Source organism: Lathamus discolor, chromosome Z (assembly GCF_037157495.1).
Source record: "Lathamus discolor isolate bLatDis1 chromosome Z, bLatDis1.hap1, whole genome shotgun sequence".
NCBI lineage: Eukaryota > Metazoa > Chordata > Aves > Psittaciformes > Psittacidae > Lathamus > Lathamus discolor.
Genome location: NC_088909.1, coordinates 69,099,174 through 69,119,380, shown reverse-complemented (window position 1 = coordinate 69,119,380; position 20,207 = coordinate 69,099,174). Strand labels below are relative to the sequence as shown.

General features: G+C 42.4%; 1 protein-coding gene across 2 annotated transcripts; it reads left to right on the top strand.

The window, feature by feature from the left end:
- The first annotated feature begins 9,617 nt into the window (after nucleotides 1-9,617).
- Nucleotides 9,618-15,488, top strand: IDNK (IDNK gluconokinase). 2 transcript variants are annotated; one of them, XM_065663237.1, is made up of 5 exons: nucleotides 9,618-9,859; nucleotides 9,993-10,023; nucleotides 10,363-10,449; nucleotides 11,979-12,022; nucleotides 14,133-15,488. In XM_065663237.1, the coding sequence occupies exons 1-5, from the start codon at nucleotides 9,723-9,725 to the stop codon at nucleotides 14,476-14,478; spliced, it is 645 nt and encodes a 214-aa protein (XP_065519309.1). In that variant the 5' UTR covers nucleotides 9,618-9,722; the 3' UTR covers nucleotides 14,479-15,488. The 2 variants fall into 2 exon arrangements, with proteins under 2 accessions (XP_065519309.1, XP_065519308.1); XM_065663236.1 differs by lacking the exons at nucleotides 9,618-9,859; nucleotides 9,993-10,023 and adding an exon at nucleotides 10,030-10,236.
- Nucleotides 15,489-20,207: the final 4,719 nt, after the last annotated feature.

The window sequence follows — 20,207 nt, the reverse complement described above, 5'->3', positions numbered from 1 at the left end:
TAATCTCTATGCAGAGTCTGTTATTAAAGTAATTAGCCACAGGATTTTAAAATAATGATATACAACAATATTCAGTTTCTGACATAGGTCTCTTTATAGCTTCTGATATTTGTCATTAATTTCTTTCCAAATTGCTGCAAGGACTATTGTTTTTTATTGATCTGGTTCTTTTAATTATGTAGAAGCTAATAAGGACAGGATTTAAAGTTGCAATTATCTTTGTTGCCAAACTTCCTTGCACATGAGAGGCTCTGTGGCGTAAGAGCTAACTATGCTTGTGATTGAAGAATGAAAACTTGGCTATCCAGGGAAGAGATGTGGACTAGGAAAATGCGGTCAGAGACTCTAAGAAAGCACACTTCAAAAGCATTATTTAGTAACTACTCTGTAACAGTAATCGCATGACTTACTTGCAGGAGCAGTATTTCAAGATACACAGGTTTCCTCCTTGCCACTTCCCAAAGCCAGCAGGTGGCTATATCATACTAACGCTTTTGAGTGTTTTCAAAATCAGTGGTTCTACATCACTGCATACTGCTGCTATTGGAAGTAATGTTGAAATACAGAGAAGTTTTACACCCTGGGTATTAGGAGGTGAATATAAGATGAGAAGATAAAATAATAAATCTGTTGCAAAACCTGTACTTCCAGTGGAGGACAGAAGCTTTCAAAGTGACTAAAGTAATCCTGGGAAAGCTACCTGTAGTTTCACTTAGACTAGAATAGAAATAGCATAGCTCTCCTGAGGTCTTCTTTAGCTATGCTTAGTTTCTTTTTGAAGAGACTAAAGAAAAGAAAACTATTTTCCCATAACTCTGTGGTTGTCTTTATTTCCAGTCTGCTCCAGCAGTAATACAGAAATGACTCCAGATGTTACATGTCTGTGGCCTGTGAGCAGTAGCTGTGCACTCACTGTGAGTGCTATGTACACTGGCACCCTCCCACAGCCAGGCAGAAAGACCCATGACTCTGGTCAGGATCATCAGGTACAACTCTGACTTTCACAATCAGTTTTGAATCACACTGCTGCTATTCTAGTTGTTACTCTGGACTGAAACCACTGTAATTTTACCATTTTTCTACAATCTCAACATGGCAGAAAAATAAAATGTTATTTTATGACCTCAAGGTTTCAGACATATTTTGATTTGTTAAGATTTCTCAGGAGCCTTTATGTTGGTGCACTGATTTTGGTCACATCAAACAGAGAATTTTTTACATGCTAAACCAGACTCTGATTTTTTTACACACAATTAATTAATTTGATAAGATTCTTGCACAAACCTGGAACTGGTATCAAAAGATTTACTCCAGATTACACTGATAAAGTACAGCCCATAAAATGATGATGTCTCCAAAACTGTCTCCAAAACCTAAAGAACAACCATGTGGAAAAGATAACTAATCTTCCACCGCTCATCTACATTAATTTCCTTGAAAGTGAGTCAACTAGCCACTGCATAAGCATATTATGGTATTTCCTTAGTTGTTCCTAGAAAAATAAAAATTAATTAACAATAGCTTCTACACCTTTAGAATTATGTGTATTTCACTTTTTGATCAACGTTTTCTTAGGCTTCTCTGTTCAGAAATTAGAGCTAGGACATGTACAGGGTATAATACGGGATGAAGTATAGCATTCTTTTCACCTTTGCAGTTAATTGCAACCTTCAGCTTCAGAATCAAGGTGAGAACATACTTATGACACTTTGAAGCAACAAAGTTGCTCCCATTCCCTCTTACTTGCAAACCAAAAAAATAAGGAAAGTTACTTACAACTCTCATTTTTTATTTCATAAACGTTGTGCCTGAAATCTCTGCACTTCAGTATTAAAAATATGTGAGGAGGTGGCATGGAGACATTCCTGTGGGGATCTGTTACAGGCCGCCTGATCAAGGACAACCTGCAGATGAAGCACTCTATAGACATATAGGAAAAGCCTCACGCTCACAGGCCCTTGCTCTCATGGGGGACTTCAACCACCCTGACATCTGTTGGAACGACGGTACTGCCCAGCACAGGCAATCCAGGAGGTTCCTCGATTGTGTGGAAGACAACTTCCTTCTGCAAGTAATAGAGGAGCCGACAAGGAGAGGTGCCATGCTTGACCTCATGCTCACCAACAGGGAAGGGCTTGTTGGAAATGTGATGCTCCAGGGCAGCCTTGGATGCAGCGATCACGAGATGGTCGAGTTCGAGATCCTCAGGACACTGAGAAGAGCATGCAGCAAGCTCACTGCCCTGGACTGCAAGAGAGCAGACATTGGCCTCTTCAGGAGCCTGCTTAGTAAGGTTCCATGGGATATAGCCCTGGAGGGCAGGGGGGCCAAGACTCTTGGTTGATATTCAAGGATCACCTGCTACAAGCTCAGGAGTGCTGCATCCCAACTAGAAGGAAGTGCAGCAGGAGGGCCAGAAGATGTCCTTGGATGGATAAGGAGCTGCTGAGGAAAATTCGAATGAAAAAAGAGGCTTATAAAAAGTGGAAGCAAGGACAGGAGGCCTGGGAAGAGTACAGGGATGTTGTCTGGGAAGCTAGGGACCAGGTTAGGAAGGCTAAGGCCCAGTTAGAATTAAAATTGGCCAGGGATGTTAAGGATAACAGGAAGGGATTCTCCAGGTACGTAGCAAACAAAAAACAGACTAGGGACAACATAGGCCACCTGAGGAAGCTATCAGGAGAGCTGGCTACACAGGATTGGAGAAGGCTGAGGTTCTGAATGACTTCTTTGCCTCAGTCTTCACTGGGAAAGGCTCTGACCACAAAACACAAGTCTTAGAAGGTAGATGCAGGGACTGTGAGAACGGGCCCACTGTAGGAGAGGATCTGGTTCGAGACCATCTTAAGAACCTGAACGTGCACAAGCCCATAGGACCGGATGAAATCCATCTGCAGGTCCTGAAGGAGCTGGCGAATGAAGTTGCTAAGCCACTGGCCATCGTATTTGAAAAATCATGGCAGTCAGGTGAAGTTCCCAATGACTGGGAAAAAAGGTAATTTAACCCCCATTTTCAAGAAGGGGAAAATGGATGACCCAGGGAATTACAGCCCAGTCAGTCTCACCTGTGTGCCTGGCAAAATCTTGGAGCACATTCTCCTGGAAGGCATGCTAAGGCACATGAATAACAACAAGGTGCTTGGTGACAGCCAGCATGGCTTCACTAAGGGGAAATCCTGCCTGACCAATTTGGTGGCCTTCTATGATGGGGCTACAGAATTGATGGACAGGGGTAAAGCAGTTGATGTCAGCTACCTGGACTTGTGCAAAGCGTTTGACACTATCCTGTACGACATCCTTGTCTCTAAATTGGAGAGACACCAATTTGATGGATGCACCACTCGGTGGATAAAGAACTGGCTGGATGGCCGCACAAAAAGAGTTGTGGTCAATGGCTCGATGTCCGGCTGGAGACCGGTAACAAGTGGTGTCCCTCAGGGATCGGTGTTGGGACTGGAGGGAAGGGATGCCATCCAGAGGGACCTTGACACCCTTGTGAGGTGGGCTGATGCCAACCTTATGAAGTTCAACCACGACAAGTGCAAGGTCCTACACCTGGGTCGGAGCAATCTCCCACCTGGGTGGGAGAATCGGTTGCCCAGGGAGGTTGTGAATGCTCCATCCCTGGCAGTGTTCAAGGCCAGGTTGGACAAATCCTTGGGTGAGACGGTTTAGTGTGAGGTGTCCCTGCCCATGGCAGGGGGTTGGAACTAGATGAGCTTAAGGTCCTTTCCAACCCTAACTATTCTATGATTCTATGATTCTATGTGCATATACTTAATGGCTTTTTAAACCTGTAACAACTTTAGTTTGATTTATTGATCCCAAATGTCTGAAAGTTTCACAAATTCATCAAACTGATAATTTTTTTTTCCCAGTACTGGGAAATCTTGTTAGGTAAAAGAGAGTCAATTTGTACTACATTCTCCTCAATCCCCAAAAGAGCTACTGTACAACCAAAACAAAAGGATTTCGGAAGGTGTATTGACTGACTTTGCATGTGCTGTGGTTTAAGCCCAGCCTGCAACTAAGTATCATGCAGTTACTCATTTACACCCCACCCCCCCAGTTTGTGGGATGAGGAGGAAAATCATCACAAGGTAAAACCAGTCAGCTGAGATAAGAACAGTTTAATAATTCAAATAAAAATAAATAAATTATAGTAATTAAAAGGGAGAAAACAGAGAAAGTAATGTTGGAGAAAGGACGGTGGAGAGGGACTCTTCATTAGGGACTGTAGTGACAGGACAAGGGGTAATGGGTTAGAACTTAAACAGGGGACGTTTAGATTGGATATAAGGAAGAAATTCTTTACTGCGAAGGTGGTGAGGCACTGGAATGGGTTGCCCAGGGAAGTTGTGAATGCTCCATGCCTGGTGGTGTTCAAGGCCGGGTTGGACAGAGCCTTGGGTGACATGGTTTAGTGGGAGAAGTCCCTGCCCATGGCAGGGGGATTGGAAGTAGATGAGCTTAAGGTCCTTTCCAACCCTAACTATTCCATGATTCTATGGTTTTATGATCAGTAATAATAATTCATTTTCTATAATGCTCAAAATCTAAAGGAAAACACCAGAAAAGACTCCAGCTTTAGCACCTGTGATAATATTGTGCATCACAACTGCTCACAAGTGAACAATGCCCAGCTTATCCCCAAGCAGTGACCCATGACTCCTGGCCAACTCCCTTCAGCCTGTACACTAAACATGATGTGCTGTGATATGGAATACCCCTGTGGCTAGTTTGCGTCAGGTGTTCTGTCTCTGCTTCCTCCCAGCTTCTTGTGCCCCTGGCAGACCATGAGACTGAAAATTCCTTGATCAGGGGAAGCATTACTTAGGAACAACTAAAACATCAGTGTGTTATCAACATTGTTCTCAGACTAAAGCCAAAACTGTACCAGCTATTGGGAAGAAATTAATTGCACACCAACTGAACCCAGGACAACATTGCATGGAACAAACTGAAAATTGTCGGTACAGTTTTGATTAACACGGCCATAATTTCAAGCTGATACACTTCATAATGAGCACTATCTGTAACAGAACACTGCAGTATAAGCTACTTCAGCAACTCTCCTCACAGTGAACACATCTTATTAGCACTCTCCAGCTTTCATTTACAGCCAATACATAACCAGGATTTAATTCAAACTCCTAAAAGTCTACATAAATCTGGGCTTTGGTTGCTTGAAAGATAGTCTTTCTCCCCCTAGGATTCAGGAAATTGAAATTATTCAATGTATCCAAGCCTTCTTTTATAAAAGAAACAGACATTCATGATGCTGGATGTTGCTGGCAAGCTTTAAGAGGTCTGTTCACTTTTATAGTAGTTTACCATTACACTGTAATGAGCTTCAATTAGGAATTAGGGTGAGAATGGGTTTTTTCTACTTGAATTTGGCAATATTCTGAGTACAACAGCCCTTTTCTAGTGTCTTTGGGAAGGAGGCGGATACAGCAAAGACACATAGAAATAACTTCAGGAAAGTAAAATTCTTTCATTCATATTTCATGTTACCCTCCTCTAAATTTAGGTAGCTAATTTAAGTAGATGATAAAGCTTTACTGAATTCCATAAATTCATTATCAGACAATTAGTCAAACCAGAGAGGCTCAGAAAGACACTGGTAAGATTCAAAAAAGTTATAAAATAGCCTAAATACTATTTTTAAAATTATTTAAAAACACAGTATCTAGAAAATTCTTTAGGGGCTAGAAGTGCATGATGGGTTTTCTGGCAAGTATTCTTGAGGGTTTTTTTACCTTTTAATTTCTGACTATTCATCCTTCACCATCATATTTTAATATCACATGTTATTAAATACAAATAATAGAAAATAAGAAGACATTTACATTCCATTGTCTCCTATTTCAGCTACGTGATTGTAGTCTGGAATTCATGAAGCCACACAGCTTTTTAATGTAATTATATCGGAGCTTCAGAATCAAGTTACATATTCTGCCAACACTGGAAGTAACAATAAAGTTAAGTGCCAGAGAGAAGGCACTCATGCCAATTGTGGCAAATAGTATTCAGTGAAACAACAGCATCACAACACATTTCCTAAGATGTGCATGTGTCATTAAATGACAAAGGCTAATATGAAGCTCCTCCATGTTATTAAAGAAAAAATAGAGGGGAAAATATTTATTTTGTCTTTGACTAGGATAGACTGGAAAAGAAATCTTCATTCCATTCAAACCAAAAGAATACACATATCTTACTGGATCAACAACTTAATTAAACACATCTTAAGTGGATACTGAAGCGTAGGCAATGTTATCCTGTCAAGTCAATCATTTGTCTGAGTTTTATCCAGTCGTCTCTCCAGTTGACTACTAACATGAATTAGACCTGCACTAATCAAATGAACCTCACCAGCAGGAAGTCTGAATGTAATTGACTTCTTCGCATTGCCTATGGGCTCCTATGTTTGTGCAATTTGATTAGTTTCTCTCCCTCCTTTTCACCAGCAGAGTGCACTGGCGCCCGTACAGCTCTGTCAACGCATGCTCATGGTTTGTTAGCTGAGGCTTGGGTGAAAGAGAACTCCTGGAAGGAATTCCTGCAAACACACTGATATAAATTATCTTTTAAATGACATCAGACCAGCTCATCATGGAGGTTTTTATAAAATGCAAAGTTATGTGTTATGAAAAATAGCTGACAAATAGAGAAAAAGATGTTTACTCTGCTTCCTGGCAATCAAGCTGGATACAGTTCGAATAATCTGGTTACACAGGCTGTTTGGTGGGCACTGTAGGTGCGATATTCAGTTTCTCTTGGTATTAACAAAATCTCAAGGACGGTTGTGACAGAGCAATTGAGGGTTTAATTCTGGGAATAAGAATAGCAATCGTGAGAATGCTTCCAGAGTCAACGTGACCACAGGTATTTTTGGGTTTGTTCATTTGGATCTCCCAAGAACTCTCACCCAAATGAAACATTCTCCCCTGCCTCACAATTAATCAGCCAAGAAATTGAAAAGATGCAGGCAAATTCAATTACTTCAGCAGAATCACACTGCTGTTACAGCATAATTTGTATTCAGTCACCGGGTACCTTAAAGATATCACTGTGGTCTCTTAGTAATTTGAGGACTGGGCTGTTTTGAACTTTGAACTTTCTGGTCTTTGTTAAGGGACTCTTCATAGGTATGTGAAATACAGGCAGTTCCAACCTCAATTAAATGGTCAGAGACAGATAACAGTAAGAAAAAATGCAAGACATCCATCATTCATAGCATTATTTGAAGTGCCCTACAAAGGAAATAATATTTCATGCAGAGTGGGAGATTTAAATGTACTTCTTGAGAATTTCTTCCAAAGCTGATTCACATAAGGTCACATTACCCCATTAGCTTCAGAAACTGGGATTGACTCAATATTTCTTTTGGAGATGGTCTTCCAGTTGAGAAACTAGTGACATAACATACTTAACTGATACACATTTAAAAAGTTAATGCGTTCAAAAGAGGAGCTAACTTAAAATACAAGTAAATAAAAAACAAGTTTAATTCATTTCATTAAGAATCACCATCATCGTCAGATCTCTTACCTGAATAAATTTTTGGCATTGGGTTTTTGTTTGGTTTATTGGGTTTTTTCTCTACAGTTTAATGAACTTACTCATTTTGCAGTCACCAAATAGCCTTTCCTTACAGGAAAACACTAAGAGGAAATCCAACGTATATAATGAAAACAGGGAGATACTTTCCCATAAAATCAGATTTTCAAATTTCAATACCTGTTTTTTGCTATGGCACTGCCTATTAAACTGGTGGAATTTTTTTTAATTAAAGAAAAAAAACCACTCTTCTATCTATCCCTATGCTACCAGAGAAACCAGAAAGTGGATTGTAGAAGGAAAGATTTATAACTAACTGGATGGATCAGTATCATTAATAACATATTCACTTCAGACCTCTGATTTCAAATCACAGATTTTCATGAAGAAGCATGAAGTTGTGGATAAGTAAGCAAGATGCATAATTTCAAAATCTGTACGACAGCATGCTTGAGAATATATTATGAAAACATCATTATTTTTAAAATCTAGGGGTTTTTTTTAAATGTGGAAAAAAATCTATCACATTATGTCAAATAATCATGTCTGTACAGGAAACATTACATCGATATATTTAGAATTAGCACTACTGTGGATTCTGGAACAACTCAGTATCTGTAACCTAAAGAACATACTTAACTGTGTGCTACTCCAGACTGATAAACTGCGGTCTCTAAGACACTAGGAGCTGACTTCCTCAGCTACAGTGAAAGGTGCAGTATTACATAACCATCCTTGATGTCTGACCAGTGCTGACAGTTTTTCACAGATACTCTTCTCTTCCCGACAGTCTAGTGTCAGGCCACCTACTTGAGGTACCTGCTAAGGCCTTCTCTCTGGTGGGTTATGAAATGTCTGAGCTTAATTGACTGTCACCTCTTTTTCCACCTGCAAGGTGTGTGTAAGTAGGATATAAAGACCCTGGAGCGGATTTTCCAGATATTTGGTTGTTTGGCTGAAGTGTCAGTTAAAACCAACCTACGAAAGTCCGTAAGTCCCTGCCATGCCCACCAGGCATGGGCAGAGCACTCATGTATGGCATACATGGTCTGTGCAAGAGAAACAAACAATGTCTACAGGACGCAACCCACTGTGCAGGCACAGGCAGTCAGTCAGGAATGTGAGCTGCCGGTCTGGGACATCACACACTCATCAGGTGTGCCTAATTCCCTGCCTTTCCCAAGAGTGTTGTTTCCTCCTACAGACCTACTACGACACTTGGGAAAAGGAAAACTGAAAAAAAAAAAAACCCAAAAACCCCAAACCCCACATTGCCCCACCTGCACATTCTTGTCATCCATACTCTCTATTTAGACTGTGACCTTTCCCATGAAGAGACTGTCACCGGAGTCTTTTATATGTGCAGGGACTCCTGTTATTCACAGCTACTACCATGCTGCAGTCCTCTTTGCAGCACCAGCCGTAGGTCGTCTCTCCACGTGGGGTACAATGCGGTCCTGCAAAGATGAGTTTTAAGAGAGAAGGCTGAAAACAAACAAAACACACAATGAGATTTTATTGTCTGTATTTCCGAACTAAGGTCTGTGAAAAGCAGAAGCTTTCTGTTTGCCCAAGAAGGCCGGGCCCACACTGCGCTCCCCTGAGGCCGCCGGCTGGAGAGGCTCCCGAGGGCACTCTAAACCCGCACTCACATTCGGGGGGACTGCCGCGTCCCATCCTTACACACCATGGACGGTGCTGGGTGGTGCTGGGTCAGGTACACCTGCGTGCTCACAGCGGGAATACTGGGTGTCTGATAACAATTCCACAGTTCAGAAATAGGACCTGATTTATCCTTAGAAAACCCTGAAACAGAGTTAGCCGTGTCATGGCTGACGGGTTAATCACATTTTAAAGGCAGACCTTTTTGAGCAGAGAGTGAAACAGTGTCCAAGGCGCTGTTCAACACACACGGCAGAGGCCGTTTTCCCTGTTAGTGGGCGTGTGTTGCCAAGGCTGCAAACTGAGCACGGCTCTGGAGAGCACTGGGAAAGAAGCGCCGGGCCGGGCAGAAAAGCAGCAGGCAGAGCGGCCGGGGGAAGGAGGGTAAGACCGTGGACACTCAGCACAGGGACCGACACCGGGCTGCGAGAGAGGCGGACACACGCCGGCGGCCGGCTCCAGGAAAACGGAAGCAGAAGCTGCCGAAGCCACGCATGGTGGCGCCGCCGAGGCAGGAGGAGCTGCCCCGGCACGCACGTCCCTGCTGCTCCCGCCTCCCGCGGGAGGGGAGTGGGGCGGCCGGGCTCGCCATGGTGCTGGTGGTAGTGATGGGCGTGAGCGGCGCGGGGAAGTAGGTACCGGGCGGGGAGGGCGGTGCTGGCGCTCCGGCTTGGCCTTGCCGGAGGGTGCTGCAGTCCGTCCGTGCCGAGGTTTTGCGCCCGGCCCCGGGGGAGCTCTGACCGAGTCTTTGTGCTTCCCTGCAGGACCACGGTTGGGTCGCGGCTGGCAGCGAAGGTACGGCCGCGCCACGCCGCCGGTGTGCGCCTCTGTCGGCGTCGCTGGGAAGGAAGCGCACACACCCACCCTGTCTTTATCCCCTGCGCGGCTCGGCCCGGCTCGGTTCTGGTCGGCGGTGGGACGCGGCTGCCGGCCGGGCTGGGTGCGCCCGCAGGTGGTGGTGCTGCGTGGCTGAGGTCGTCGCTTTTCCTGAGCACCATGACATATATGGTGATTCATGCTGTGGTGTAACAGGCCTGTAACTGCTTAGGTGTTATCTTTGTAAGTCTTGGGTCCTTGTTAGCTCAGCTGGCTTGGCTGAATGATCCCTCTTTCTGTTTGTTTATGTTCCCGTAGCTGGGGTGGAAATTCTACGATGCGGACGATTATCATTCTCCAGAGAATAAAAAGAAGATGGCAGAAGGGATGGCACTAAATGATGAGGTACCATGTACAAACCTTGAAAGAACCGCCATCGGCGTATTTACCTTTGCAACCTCAGGCACCTCATGTTAAATCAGGTTGTGCTTCACGTAGGCAAGGCTGGCTGTAAACACAAGCTCAGTTCCGATGTCTGCAGTTGGTGCGACAGGGAGGCTTCTTGAGTTACAAAGTATTCTGCATCAAAAAGTAGCTTGTCAGCGTGTGCTTGGTAGCTCACAAGGAGTTGGCTGCTGATTCTGGATGTGTCAGAAATCTCTCCCTCTACATCAATATGCAAAATTGCAGCTTTAGGTTACATGCTGCTTCCTTGAGTTAGATGAAGACAGCCAAGTGTCTCTACTGAAGTACATGTCATGAATTTCAGTTACTGCAGTGATTACACAACAGCCTTCTGTTCTATAAGCTCCTACTTGACATGTGCTTCCTTCCCTTCAGCCTGTTGTTCATCCTAAACAGGTGAAAAATTATCAAGTTTAGGTTTTCAATACTTAGGAATTCAGAGACTTGTGTAAAATTAGGAAAGTTACGAGATGACGCCTCTTGAACTTTTCTTGGTAAATGTTGGGAAATGTAAAGCAGAATTAGGAAGTCCTTTAGAGCACTCTCTATAGGCTGAAAAAAACCACTCTTGATTCTTGTTAAAAAATCTAATCTTTCACTAATAGTTGGAAGTACGTATAAGCCCATAGTATCTTGTCTAAAGCAGCATTGCACAGTTGAACTACTAACCCGTGGGTGTATTGTGCCCAACAAGAGGGAAGCATCTCTTCTGAAACACCAGAGATGCAAAACCGGGAGGGCCACCTGGAATGCCAGTGAAGAGTTATTCTGTACTGACAAAAAAATAGTTGCATTTATTTGTCCATGTTACCACTTGTGCTCACCCAGCAGTAACAGCATTGAAAGATGAAATGGGAGCAGTTGTTTAGTGCTCAGTAGGTATCACAAAAGTTTGGGGGAGCTTAAAATTTAAAGCAAGATTATAATGAGAAGCTGATCAATCACTCGCATTGTGTTTGTGTAACTACTGAGCAAAAGTGTTGCAAAATTGTGGCTATGATTACTTTTATTTGTCATTGCTGTTGACACAAAAATGGTAAGTGTTTGCAGGTAAGTAAATTTATATCTCTCTCTTCCTGAAAACTTGAACTTTGATCCAAAGCATTATAAGGAAAAAGAACAATTTAGGCCGTACATTTGAATTCTGTAATAGAAGCAGGAAAGAAGTTGTCTGTCCTTCGAAGGCTCACAGGGTGCATGCTTTACATGAATACATATTACTTCCATCAGATACTTGTAGGTATCTGTAACATAAGAAGCACTATTCCACTAAAAATACCTTATTGATAATATGAATAGCAGTTCCTTTAGGCAGTAGTAGCAAATCTACATTAGGAAGAAAAGAAAAACAAAACTTAATTTGCCATACAATTTTAGGCTAATGTTTGTCTCGAGTCAGATGCTATAGGTGTGAGAAGCAATTGTTGCAAAGCAATTTCATAAATAACTTCAATTTGTTTTCTTTCTAGGACAGGATTCCCTGGCTTTGTGCATTGCATGATATACTAAGGAGGTAAGAGAACATCTAGCTTTAAGGACGTTGGGCTACAGACAAAAAAAGTATCACAAGTATTTTTCCCCATTGCGTGCCAAAGGAGAAATGTGTGTAGTACTGTACACACATTCTACAGGTACTAAGGCCATTCTATTTTCAGTAATCTTAAGATGTCATAGTAGTTTCTGAGGGTGGGATAATCCCTGAATAATAGTGTTGGAAAAAATGTTGCCAGTGATAGTGATTTTTTCCACTGTGTGTGAAAAATAGTTTCAAGTCTCCAGTTCCGTAGTAAGCCTGACATTAGATACTTACAAAGGACATAAGCTCAGAATACACCAACAATGCTGGTAGGATAAAATTTTGTAAACTATTGTTATTTCAAATAAGATACAGTGTCAGATTTGCTTGACACCATCTGTCATAGGATCCTCATAGAGAAGCTGATAGAAATAAGGACTGGATGAGCAAGCAGTGAAGTGAATTGAAAACTGAACAGTCAGGGCCATAAGGTGGTGATCAATGGCACAAAGTCTAGCTGGAGGCCAGTCCCTTGCAGTGTACCCCAGGGGTCCAGTCCTGTTTAACATCTTCGTTAATGATTGGGGTGATGGGACAGAGCATTTCCTCAGCAAGTCTGCAGATGGTACCAGACTGGGAGGAGTGGCTGATCCAGAGTGACCTTTGACAGGCTGTAGTCTGGAACCTCATGCAGTTTAAGTGCAAATTCCTGCGTCTGGGCACCAGTACAGACACTGGAGGGTACCCGGCTGGAAAGCCACTTTGCAGAAAAGGACCTGGGGGCACTATGGTGGCCATTCAAGTTGAACATGAAGCAGCAGTGTGCTCTTTTGGCAAGGCAGGCCAGCACTATCCCAGGCTGCATTATGCAAAGTATTGCCAGCAGGTCAAGAGAGGTGAAACTTCCCCTCTCCTCAGCAATGGTGAGGCCACACCTGGAGTGCTATGTCTGTTTCTGGGCTCCTCATTATAGTAGAGATACAGGCATACTGGAGAGCACCCAACAAAGGGCCATGTAGATCATGAAGAGACTGGAGCATCTCCTGGATGAGGAAAGGCTGGGTGAGCAGATACTCTTCAGCCTGGCTTTACGCAGTGGCTGTTGCTTGTGCACATCAGGTGAGTGTACTGCATTGGAGCGTGGGTTAACTCACTGAGAAATTTGGGTTGTTATGCTGGATCCATTGCTTTATGTTAGGTGCTGTCGTACTTGGCTGAACCCAGAACACCTGCTAGCCCAAGGCCACTGCCCAGCTTCAGAAACTTGCAAAATCAAGTATACTTTAAAAGAACCTAATGCCAGTGTTTAATTACAGGTACTTCTAAGTAGCTGAGGCTGGCATTGGCTCACCTAGGTGGTAATAGTAGGTATTATAAATTCTTGTTTCCCTGTGAACCAGAATACAGTGGACATAACATGATCTTTATACAGGTTTATACCAAATTTTAACTTGATTACAGAATGCGTTTTCTTAGGCAGGCACTTGAGCCACTCTTCGTAGAGACAACTAATTCTGGATCTGCTTTCCAGTGGAACAGACACACCCATGGTTTAGTGCTCGCCTTTAAGAAACTTTGCCAGCAAAAAGTACATATGCAAGGCATTAATTTACCTGCACCCAATCCCTTGTTTAACTTGAAGTGGGCATATATGCAGTGCTGTCAGTGAGCATGGTTACAGGAAACATATTACAGTTAAATCTGAAGACAGGTATTGGAAGTATACCTCCATATGTATGTAAGAGCAGAGCTCTGTACTGTTTAGTAGTCACTTACTCTGTGGACAGATTGTAATAGTAATTTTACAGAAAATGGATGGGAGTTTGCATTGATACTCAGTTGCTGCCCTTAATAAAGAAGGTCCCCAGCCCTGAGGTGAGGTTCTACCAGGGGGCTGGCCAGCCTGACCTAGCTTTCAAATCAGGTCTTTACCTACATTGGAAATTTAGTTTCAATACCCTGACAAAGTTACATTAAAAAAATGATACTAGTCTCAAGGCTGTCCTCTGCAAGGTTGCAGGGCTTGTCTCTCTTGGTCAGCAGAACTAATGAGCTGTTTTGTTATACCACATGGGGATGTATTTATGCGTTTTTTTCTTTTTGATAGAGAACACTTATCTAGACAAGATGCAGTTCTGGCCTGTTCTGCACTGAAGAAGATGTATAGGCATGTATTAGTTAGTGGAGCATCTGCAATTGAAAGCAACCACCCAGAGCAACCAAGAGAAAGCCCAGCACTGCAGATCCTCTTTGTTCATTTAGATGGGTCTGTAGACACCATTGCTGGCCGCCTGGAGACACGGAGAGGACATTTTATGCCACCTGAACTTCTCAAGTCTCAGTTTGAAACTCTGGAGCCTCCTCGTGCACCAGAAAACTTCATCACTGTCAGTCTAGAGAAGTCTCTCCCTGAGGTGGTGCTGGAGATTGAGCGTGCCATTTTTTCAGGATGAAGCTTTTCCGAAGTAGTTTTCAGAATTACACATGCAGAAATTCCCCTAAGGGCACGAAACCGAATTTTAATTATTAAATTGATTATTAAATCAAAACCACAAATCTTCCCTGATACCTGCATGGATTGCTGTATCAAGAACTGGTTTACTGCTGTTCGTCACAGCTCCATGGAAGACATGTAAGGTGAAATTTTCAAAACCTCAGCTCTAAGCCCTTTGCCATGTGAAGTTAAAGCCCCCGTTTGAGGAAGAGACTGCTTTTGAAAGTCTTGCCAAGGGTTGCACCTGATGATTTGTTTTCTTCATTTTGATTTTTACTGCGTCGAACAGGGAGACGGGCACATCTGCTAGTAAGTGAGGAAATAATTTACAGTTTTGTTAGATACAACTTGTTTTCTGCCAGAGACAGGAACATGCATGATGAAGTTCCGTGCCTGACGCTACCTTTGTCTTACTGCCAGATATTTGACAAGTGGTAGCTCCTCTGTGTGTGTCCTTGCTAACCTCACCAGAGCACCAGTGACTTCATCAGAGCTTTTGAGAGCTTTACTGTATGCATTTAACATCAAGCTGAACAAACGTGTGGAACAGGCAGTGGCAGTGAGGTGATACCCAAAATACAATGGTATGGGAAGCTTTAGAAATACAGAGTAAGGGGCGTCATTCTGTGTGGATAGACTTTTAGCAAAGAATGGCTACGTTCCCAAGTCAGCAAGTGCCTACATGGAGTTTGACATGAACAGAGGATGAAGGAGCACAGGGGTAAGGAAGCAAGAGTAACGGTGCAAGCGAGATAAGAAGAAACTGGAACGTGCTAAGATACAAAATACTGAACTGTTAGCAAGTTTTAAAGGTTAAGTTCCCACACTCTTCTTTGACCAATTGTGTACTAGTCGCTGTGTGCTACAAGAATATGTATCCAATCATAATACACCAAGTTATTGTAAGCAGATGCAGACAACAGTATAAAAAGGATAGATGCTTTGTAATAAATGGCTTTTATCTGATCACACTGATCTCTGACTGTGTCCATTTCTGCAGCTGGATCTGAAGTTGCACCTTTTATGTACAAAGCATACCCATTGGTGAAGTGCAGTAGAGTCAGTCAGCCAGTGATCTAAGATACTGAATACAAGACTGATAGATATTTCCTTCTTTTAGGAAGGGTAACTTAAGTCTTACTGTGTTGGACCTTCATTTCCCTTTTTCTGGTGTGCTTTAATTTTCCACCTTTGTGGTTTACCAGCCAAACTACAGTCCCTAGATCAGTGCAATAAACAGGCACTCTGTGGTAGAAAGTGGACATTTTTAGATACAGATTTGTGACACACAGATATTAATACACAGTAATGGTCTTTTCCTGGTTGGTTGTGACCTGGAGAGAGAGTAGCAGGCAGTTAGTTTCAGTCCACTGCTGTACATACAGCAGCGTTAAAAAAATACTTGTTCTCAGTTCCGAGCCTGGTCATTCTGAGAGCCAAGGTGCAAACTAAAGACTCGGAGGCAAAGCTAAGTGCAAGAGTCAGGTATGTCTGGCTGATTAACACCCTCCACTTTCAGAGGCTAAGCATCTCTTCAGACTGAGTGACTCGTCCAAACTATTGACAGTGTGATAGCTATGAACGTCACAGTAATGGCACCCTCTTGTGGTACCTCTGTTTTAGCGAAGTCTTCATACTTTCATAATACACTATTTTACAAACAAAGAGCTTTACTAATGTTTTACCCATCATTAAACACAGATTTATACTCACTTATTTCAGACACAGTAAACTAGATGAGGACACTGTACAGGGATGGGAAAGCAGCTTTATCCTGTCACAGACAGACATTATCAGACCTTCAAATAAGTTTACTTTTTTTGAAAAGGGATGTATTTTCAAGTGTGACTTCCAGGAAGGCTAGACTGTGATTTTCAGATCTGCTGGTCAGCGTTTATAGCACACTCACAAAGTGGCTGGCACCAACACAAAACTGCACTCCACACTTGAAACATTCCCTTTTAGAAAAGCCTATGTAAGCACCTTGGATTTTTGGAAGTCTGTATGATCAGAGTAATACGTTCTTACAGGCAGCTCATGCTGCTTCAGATTAGGTTGGGATATTCCTCACTCTTTGCTGTTATGACAAGAATACTTCTTTCCCTTATCCTTTTAATGTATTTGCCTTTTGCTTTTACTTAAAGCAAAACCAAGTATTTCCACAGTTCAAATGATGCTGAAGGACAACAAAGTGGCCAATTAAATTAACATTCCATTAATCTTGCAAATGACAGGTGTAGTTTTCACTACTGCAGTGTAGTTAGTTTAGTTTGTTACGTCCTAATTAGGTGGTTCTCGAAGGTTGTAATTCCCACCTACATCCTTCCTTTGAAGGAAGACACCTCTGTACCTTCACTATTCTAGCCTCCACAGTAACTAGAAATTATCAAAACGTAAAGCTACTCCTATTTTGCAGACCCAGTGTTCATGAGAACCTCCTTTTTCCAGGAATGGGCAGCTGGCAGCATGTAGGTGAACACAGCAAGATGTTAAACATCAACCAGTTCTTCTCAGCTTGGTGATCCGAAGATAAAGCCAAGCATCAGCATTTCTCTCAGTCTTAGAAGAAAAGGAAGTTTGCCTCCACCTTGCTCTAATCTCAGAGGAGGACAGACGCAGCCCAAAAAATTGCAGAACCTGCCCCTCTCAATACACAAGTAGAAACCAATAAGCCATTACTTTCTCTGGAAAGTGGAGGTGAAATCTTCAGGAGCACAACTTCTAACAGATGCTTTTCCCTCTGCATGCTTCCTGGCTTTTATTTAGGAAAAGAAGATTGCAAGACTCCTGGGAAACTTTTCATTAGCGGCACCTGATGTCCTGTTTTATTTTCACCAACACAGAAACAGGCTTGTGTAATTAGCTGGGCAGACTGTTTCAATTTACTATTTCTTAAACATCTACCACAGTGCCACGTATCTGAGCTTCACACGCTAAATCCACAGGGGCGTGCAGGAGTGGTTGGCTTTTTCCCCATTACAGGTTTCTGTTGGCCTTTTCACATGCACCTGCAGGAATGCACAAACTGCTTAAGAAAGAATACTGAACTTGTGTTTCACAAAGCTGTCTGTGGACCCCAGCTCCACAGCTTGAGACAGTTTCAGGTACTGCATAGAGAGTTGTTGTCAACTAAACTAGTTAAATAGTCTGTTACCTGCTATTCTGAACAACAATAAGGCATTACTTCTGTTCACTTAATATTGTAATTTGTGATGCACAGGATATTAGGATGCCAATTATCCAAATGGTAGCCATATAAAACCAGTCTCTGATTTTAATGAGTGTGTCCTGGGTTCAGCTGTAAGTTATTTTTCTCCTTAGTAGCTGGTGCAGTGCTGTGTCTTAGCTTTAGTCTGAGAACAGTCCTGGTAACACCGATGTTTTAGCTGTTGCTCAGTAATGCTTACCCCGATCAAGCACTTTTCAGTCTCATGCTCTGCCAGTGAGGAAGGGCACAAGAAGCTGGGAGGAAGCAGAGACAGGACACCTGACCCAAAGCTGACCAAACTATTCCATACCACAGCACATCATGCCCAGTTTATAAACTGTAGGGAGTTATTCGGAAGATGCAGATCACTGCTCGGGTTGAGCTGTATAGTGGCTGGTGATTGTGAGCAACTGTATTGTTCATTACTTGTCTTTCTTGGTTTCTTTTCCTCTTTTAGTTTTATATTCTCTCCCCTTGTTATTTGCCTTATCATTATTGGTGGTAACAGCAGTGGTTTGTGTTATACCTTAGTTACTGGACTGCTCTTACCTGATCTGTGGGAGTTACATTCTTTTGATTCTCCTCCCCATCCCTCTGGGAGCAGGGGGAGGAAGAAGGGGGGTAGTGAGCAAGCAGCTGCATGGTTCTGAGTTACTGGCTGGGCTTAGACCACGACAGAGGGTGTTCACATGTACAGCGGAAGGAAAAGATCACGGATACAATCAATCCATGTCCATAACCTCCATTTACCTGCCCAGACACAACCCTGCATTTCTTTCACCTTTTTTATTATGAATGAACGTAACACTGTATTAGGGATGTTGCATTCAGGTTAGTTGGGCAGAGGTTATATTTAGCACAGAGTATTTGGATGCAAGTTTTTCAGTCCACATTTTGAAATACATTTAGCAAAGGCAGCAAAAACTAAGGAGGAAGCATCTGGAATTAGAAATTACTTTTTTCTGTCTCTGCTGCAAACAAAAATTACCTATGTATGGTACATGCACTATATACCCTTCTCGAGAGTTTGTGCTAAGCAGTCTGTAACATGCTGTGTAAATACTGTTACAGCATAAGCATTTTACAAAGCTGTGAAGAAATAAAATTGTAATGTTAAATCCCAATAGCAGTATCCATTCATACATTAAACACAGGAAGGGTAAAGTCTTCTTAAACTGCACAGATAATCTCTACAGGCCAAGGAACTGATGCAGCTGCCTGCCAACACTCTGTTCCAAATTGGTGGCTATTTTGTTATGCAGGCAGCAACCCAACAGAATTAAAGAGACCACATCCTCTACAAAACCATCCATTTTGTTGTCACATTCCCACATGTAAGTGTTCGATTCGAATGTCTGCATCTTTCAAACGGTACTTGTCAGTTCACATTACCATGATTTTCAGATGTTTTACTTTTTGCACCAGTTACTTTCTCTAGCAGTAGTTTGATGGTCAGGCAAGGCAGTGTTGCAGACAAATCCTAACAACTTCATCCAATTCAGGTGAAGAGAAACAAGTAGGAAAACAAAGAAACAAGCTTCAGGCACACATGCCCTTCTTCTGGTCCAAAACACAAGCAGCAGATCTCAAATACAAGTTACCGAAGTGCTCAGAGTTAACTGTAAGATTGCTTTTCAAAGAAGAGGTAGATAATACTTCTGAAGAGAGAATTTTAAAGAAGGACAGGAAAAGCCACAAGGGGGAGGCTTGTACACAGCATATTGTAATACGCTATTAAACCAACAAGTGTGAGCTTTCTTTTATTGTTAAAAGACATATTAAAAAGTGTGTCCCACCTATAGACCTGTTTCCTGACAAACCAGAATTCTTCCTATGCAAAAGATATTACTACTTACAAGAAAGTTAGTAGCTGTTGTTGCTAATTGACAATAGTTACTGATAAATACCAATTGACTTCAAGAAGAAAACTTACCTTAAGGCTCATTGTGCAATTTAGGTCGAACTTCGCCTCTTGTTGAATTGCAAATCTGACCTCAAACATAGCGTCTCTTCGTTTGTAATGTGCAATTAAAATGCACAGCTGAACTCAGTGTTGTCTCAAGGACGTCTTCATGCTAGATTGTTTCAGTGCCTTGGTTAAGGTTGGTATAAATTACTGCCTTCCCCACCTCACCCCTTCACCTGACAGCAGCCTTTTTGTGTGTTATGGATTATATTCTCAAAAGGACTTGCCTTCTGAATGACGAGGGCTTTTAACTTTCTAAAGCAAGGCACATAGTAAAGTCAACTATACTGTAAAACACTATAACATCAAGTCAAATTATTTAGGATCTTCATTGTGGTAATAACTATAAAAAGGTAATGATTACAGAAACTACTTCCTGTCCCTTCCCCATCAGTCTCGTACTACGCTGCTATGAAAACTGCTCCCAGTAGGAGTCACTGTGACAGTATGATGATGGGTCTGGTCACTGGCTACATAACAGAAGTAGTAAGAATTTTGTACCCAAAGTAGTTAT